This window comes from Oncorhynchus masou, unplaced genomic scaffold (genome assembly GCF_036934945.1).
Source record: "Oncorhynchus masou masou isolate Uvic2021 unplaced genomic scaffold, UVic_Omas_1.1 unplaced_scaffold_1291, whole genome shotgun sequence".
NCBI lineage: Eukaryota > Metazoa > Chordata > Actinopteri > Salmoniformes > Salmonidae > Oncorhynchus > Oncorhynchus masou.
The window spans coordinates 134,257-141,043 of record NW_027002756.1 but is presented as its reverse complement, the minus strand read 5'-3'; the positions used below and the strand labels follow the sequence as shown (position 1 = coordinate 141,043).

Sequence of the window (6,787 nt, the reverse complement as noted above, 5' to 3'; positions counted from 1 at the left end):
TGACACTCTTACTTGTGGCTGCTTCGCGTGATGTATTGTTGTCTCTACCTTCTTGCCCTTTGTACTGTTGTCTGTGCCCAATAACGTTTGTGTTTTGTGCTGCTACCGTGTTGTGTTGCTACCATGTTGTTGTCATGTTGTGTTGCTACCATGCTGTGTTTTCATGTGTTGCTGCCATGCTATGTCGTCGTCTTAGGTCTCTCTCTATGTAGTCTTGTGGTGCCTCTCTTGTCGTGATGTGTGTTTTGTCCTATATTTGAATTTGAATTTTAATCCCAGGCCACGTCCCGCAAGAACCCTTTTGCCTTCTGGTAGGCCGTTATTGTAAATAAGAATGTGTTCTTAACTGACTTGCCTAGTTAGATAATGGTTAAATAAAATAATAAATAATCCAACTATTGTGCTGCAGCATCCTGTTTCACACATTCAGTTTCACGCGGAACCGGTTTGTTCAGCTGGGATTCTTATCTCTATTTTAAAAGTAAATCGTGTTTGTAAAATAATAAGGAAAGCTGCCGGATATATCATTTGATATAGATCAGGGCAAGATGAGGACATCTCATCTTCGGCAGGGTAGCCTAGTGGTTAGAGCGTTGGACTAGTAACCGGAAGGTTGCGAGTTCAAACCCCCGAGCTGACAAGGTACAAATCAATCGTTCTGCCCCTGAACAGGCAGTTAACCCACTGTTCCCAGGCCGTCATTGAAAATAAGAATTTGTTCTTAACTGACTTGCCTGGTTAAATAAAGGTAAAATAAATAAAAAATAAAAAAATCACTCATATGAGATTGTCATCTGCTGGAGAAGATCATTTAAAAAACTAATGATTATGTAGTTATAATATGTAATGTCATGTACATACCCATATAGTGGACTGTAAAATAAAGCTCTAGGTCGAGCAATACCCCCCTTCCCATTTCAAACAGTGACTTCTTGTGTGGTGTTAGCTGACACAGTATCACATGGTTCAACAAGTTGGCCTGGTCTGGTCACATGGCATTAACCAGTTTCACATGGCCCCTCATAGCCGTGGCAGAGAGTCATTCGTTACCTTAGACACAGAATGGAGACTCACCCTAGTTGACACCACAGATGCATTACATGGCATTTACTTATGTTACTATGAGAGGGGCTGCTCACAATATACCTCTTGTTTAGTTTGGGTGAGTCTGTAGGAGCAGGGTGATGTGGGCCAAAAGAGTATCAGTTACCCCTCTAAAGTCTGTTTAAGAAAACAAGGGTTTTCCACCCAACTGAACACCTCTCCTTGACACTGTCACTCTTTAAAAAAATAAATAAGTGAAAGATCCATTCACAAACTAACAAATGATATCAAATGTATAAAATGTCCTGCATGAATTTAACTGGGCTTCGTATGCAATAAAACTGGTTGCAGCAACCAGTGGAGGGCAGAGGTTTGTTCTGAGGAATAATGGATGAATGTACCACAGAATATAGGCTCCATATTGTGAGAGAAGGTTCAAGGAAAGGTTTTTCAACACACACACACTGTTATTTATTTTTTATTATTTTCCATTTTTATTATGAATACAACAAATACATACAAACAAGGGTACATAAACAGTTGTATTACATATCGAGATACATTTTCAATTTGTCAAAATTTTTATGGTACGTATTGCTTTTACATTTACTGATAGAATTTAAATATTATTTTGACATTATCTTAAATAATGTGAATAGAGGTTTGGTCTCCGCTCACTTCATTTTATGGATAAAGAATCTTCCATGACAAAATAAACAAATTAACAATGAAAGTTAAATCAGGGTCCATATCATTTGGATCAATATAAAACATAACATCAGAGTCTCTCAGATTAACTTAATAGTCGTTTATTTTTATAAATCTTCTGACGTAAGAACAGTCACAAAATAAACACAGACACTGTCTCATTCTATTCCTCTACCAACCCTGCCCTGTCTATGGTAAAGTGATGCATCCTGGGAAAAGGGCCAAAAGTTCTGCTGTGGATAATATTTCACTTGGTTAATTATCACAGTATGAGAGGGGGGGGGACATACAGTATCTGTGGGCAAGCTAATACAACTTCAGCAGATGTCAAGTTTATCGTGGGGAACTGTAGTTACACCAAATTACCACTAGAGGGAGCAAGACGTTCAAATTTGAAAGGCTCTGTTACCGTGAGAAAGAAAATTGGTATTACAAGTTTTGTTTTTAACAATCGCTTGGACCCATTTCTCAATATTTAGGTCACTTTTTCAAAACTCTTCACACAGTGAGCACAACAGGAGTCTATGTGGAATAAAATGTGAATCATTTTTCATCGTTTTGGCACAAAATGCATTAATTGATTACAACTTTCAAATGTAATTCATTATTTTCTCACTCAGACACAACCACCACCAAAACTCTTTGTACCTACAGGCCAATTTGCACATGTTTACATACGTTTAAAAATTACGAAAACGGTAAATTCAAAACCTAACACAAAATTGAATATGACAGTAATTTGCTACATTTCTACAGTAACAAGGTATTGAAATATATTCCAAATCTAAAAAATGAAATATTATCAAAACATTCAGACCAACCACAGCTGATTTGTAATTGTATGGGACAATGTGACATTTCACCACTCCCATGCTGTCACAGAGTGGTTTGCAGCCCATCATAGGATGGTGTCACTTTTCCTCCCAACTTACACTCCATTCCTCAACCCCATAGAGGATCTATTTTCCTCACACCTTACACTCCATTCCTCAACCCCATAGAGTATCTATTTTCCTCACACCTTACTCTCCATTCCTCAACCCCATAGAGGATCTATTTTCCTCACACCTTACACTCCATTCCTCAACCCCATAGAGTATCTATTTTCCTCACACCTTACTCTCCATTCCTCAACCCCATAGAGGATCTATTTTCCTCACACCTTACACTCCATTCCTCAACCCCATAGAGGAACTATTTTCCTCACACCTTACACTCCATTCCTCAACCCCATAGAGGAACTATTTTACTCTAATGTCGATAAATAGTAGGCCTATATCCATCACTAGCAGGCCTAATGTCGATCACTGGTAGGACTAACAACTATCACTATTAGGTCTGATGTCAATCACCAGTAGGCCTAATGTCAATCACCAGTAGGCCTAATGTCGATAACTAGCAGGCCTAATGTCAATAAATAGGCCTAATGTCGATCACTAGCAGGCCTAATGTCCATCACTAGGAGGCCTAATGTCTATCACTAGCAGGCCTAATGTCGAACACTAGGAGGCCTAATGTCTATCACTAGCAAGCCTAATGTCAATAAATAGGCCTAATGTCGATCACTAGCAGGCCTAATGTCTATCACTAGCAGGCCTAATGTCTATCACTAGCAGGCCTAATGTCTATCACTAGGAGGCCTAATGTCTATCACTAGCAGGACTAATGTCGATCACTAGGAGGCCTAATGTCTATCACAAGCAAGCCTAATGTCTATCACTAGGAGGCCTAATGTCTATCACTAGCAGGACTAATGTCGATCACTAGGAGGCCTAATGTCTATCACAAGCAGGCCTAATGTCCATCACTAGCAGGCCTAACGTCCATCACTAGCAGGCCTAATGTCGATCACTAGTAGGACTAATGTCCATCACTAGTAGACCTAATGTCAATAAATAGGCCTAATGTCTATCACTAGCAGGCCTAATGTCCATCACTAGTAGACCTAATGTCAATAAATAGGCCTAATGTCTATCACTAGCAGGCCTAATGTCGAACACTAGGAGGCCTAATGTCTATCACTAGCAAGCCTAATGTCTATCACTAGGAGGCCTAATGTCTATCACTAGCAGGACTAATGTCGATCACTAGGAGGCCTAATATCTATCACAAGCAGGCCTAATGTCCATCACTAGCAGGCCTAACGTCCATCACTAGCAGGCCTAATGTCGATCACTAGTAGGACTAATGTCCATCACTAGTAGACCTAATGTCAATAAATAGGCCTAATGTCCATCACTAGCAGGCCTAATGTCCATCACTAGCAGGCCTAATGTCGATCACTAGTAGGATTAATGTCTATCACTAGTAGACCTAATGTCAATAAATAGGCCTAATGTCCATCACTAGCAGGCCTAATGTCGATCACTAGTAGGACTAATGTCCATCACTAGTAGACCTAATGTCAATAAATAGGCCTAATGTCTATCACTAGCAAGCCTAATGTCGATCACAAGTAGGCCTAATGTCGATCACTAGCAGGCCTAATGTCTATCACTAGCAGGCCTAATGTCTATCACTAGGAGGCCTAATGTCGATCACTAGCAGGCCTAATGTCTATCACTAGGAGGCCTAATGTCTATCACTAGCAGGCCTAATGTCTATCACTAGGAGGCCTAATATCTATCACTAGCAGGCCTAATGTCGATCACTAGCAGGCCTAATGTCTATCACTAGGAGGCCTAATGTCTATCACTAGCAGGCCTAATGTCTATCACTAGGAGGCCTAATGTCTATCACTAGGAGGCCTAATGTCGATCACTAGCAGGCCTAATGTCTATCACTAGGAGGCCTAATGTCTATCACTAGCAGGCCTAATGTCTATCACTAGGAGGCCTAATGTCTATCACTAGCAGGCCTAATGTCTATCACTAGGAGGCCTAATATCTATCACTAGCAGGACTAATGTCGATCACTAGGAGGCCTAATGTCCATCACTAGCAGGCCTAATGTCGATCACTAGTAGGACTAATGTCTATCACTAGTAGACCTAATGTCAATAAATAGGCCTAATGTCCATCACTAGCAGGCCTAATGTCCATTACTAACTAGCAGGCTTAATGTCTATCACTAGCAGGCCTAATGTCCATCACTAGTTGACCTAATGTCGATCACTAGCAGGCCTAATGTCTATCACTAGCAGGCCTAATGTCTATCACTAGCAGGCCTAATGTCCATCACTAGCAGGCCTAATGTCGATCACTAGTAGGACTAATATCTATCACTAGCAGGCCTAATGTCCATCACTAGCAGGCCTAATGTCCATCACTAGCAGGCTTAATGTCGATCACTTGCAGGCCTAATGTCTATCACTAGCAGGCCTAATGTCCATCACTAGTAGGACTAATGTCTATCACTAGTAGGACTAATGCCTATCACTATTAGGACTAATGTCTATCACTGGTAGGCCTAATGTCCATCACTACTAGGACTAACAACTATCACTATTAGGCCTAATGTCAATCACCAGCAGGACTAATGTCTATCACCAGTAGGATCTTCTATCACTAGTAGGCCCAATGTCGATCACTAGTAGGACTATTGTCAATCACTAGTAGGCCCAATGTCAATCACCGCTAGGCCTAATGTCAATCACTATTAGGGATAATGTCGACCCCTAGTAGTACTATTGTCAATCACGAGTAGGCCCAATGTCAATCACCGGTCGGCCTAATGTCAATCACTATTAGGGCTAATGTCGACCCCTAGTAGGACTATTGTCAATCACCAGTAGACGTAATGTCTATCACCGGTAGGCCTAATGTCGATCACTGGTAGACCTAATGTCGATCACTGGTAGATCTAATGTCGATCACCATTAGGCCTAATGTCGATCACTGGTAGACCTAATGTCGATCACTTGTAGATCTAATGTCGATCACTGGTAGATCTAACGTCGATCACTGGTAGATCTAACGTCGATCACTGGTAGATCTAACGTCGATCACTGGTAGATCTAAGGTCGATCACTGGTAGACCTAATGTCGATCACTGGTAGATCTAACGTCGATCACTATTAGGCATAACATCTATCACTAGGAGGCCTAATGTCAATCACTAGCAGGCCAAATGTCGATCCCTAGTAGACCTAATGTCTATAACTAGTAGGACTAATGTCAATCACAAGTCGTCTTACTGTCAATCACTAGCAGACCTAATGTCGATCACTTGTAGATCTAATGTCGATCACTGGTAGATCTAACGTCGATCACTGGTAGATCTAACGTCGATCACTGGTAGACCTAATGTCGATCACTGGTAGAACTAATGTCGATCACTGGTAGATCTAACGTCAATCACTGGTAGATCTAACGTCGATCACTGGTAGATCTAAGGTCGATCACTGGTAGACCTAATGTCGATCACTGGTAGATCTAATGTCGATCACTGGTAGATCTAACGTCGATCACTATTAGGCATAACATCTATCACTAGGAGGCCTAATGTCAATCACTAGCAGGCCAAATGTCGATCCCTAGTAGACCTAATGTCTATAACTAGTAGGACTAATGTCAATCACAAGTCGTCTTACTGTCAATCACTAGCAGACCTAATGTCGATCACTTGTAGATCTAACGTCGATCACTATTAGGCATAACATCTATCACTAGGAGGCCTAATGTCCATCACTAGCAGACCTAATGTCGATCACTAGCAGGCCTAATGTCGATCACTATTAGGACTAATGTAGATCACTAGCAGGCCTAATGTCTATCACTAGCAGGCCTAATGTTGATCACTTGGAGGCCTAATGTCGATAACTAGTAGACCTAATGTCGATCACTAGTAGGACTAATGTCAATCACAAGTGGACCTACTGTTGATAAATAGGCCTAATGGATCACTAGAAGGCCGAATGTCGATCACAAGTGGACCTAATTTACATTTACATTACATTTAAGTCATTTGGCAGACACTCTTATCCAGACGACTTACCAAATTGGTGAGTTCACCTTATGACATCCAGTGGAACAGCCACTTTACAATAGTGCATCTAAATCATTTAAGGGGGGGTGAGAAGGATTACTTTATCCTA

At 41.0% G+C, this 6,787-nt stretch overlaps 1 protein-coding gene across 1 annotated transcript in view; it reads right to left on the bottom strand.

Annotated features, from left to right (window-relative positions):
- Positions 1-1,039: 1,039 nt before the first annotated feature.
- LOC135530205 (acetyl-coenzyme A transporter 1-like) overlaps positions 1,040-6,787 on the bottom strand; it is a 16,201-nt gene continuing 10,453 nt past the window's right edge. Inside the window, exon 8 of the mRNA XM_064958576.1 lies at positions 1,040-1,050. Within this exon, the coding sequence (XP_064814648.1) occupies positions 1,040-1,050 (11 nt within the window). The remainder of the gene's footprint in view (positions 1,051-6,787) is intronic.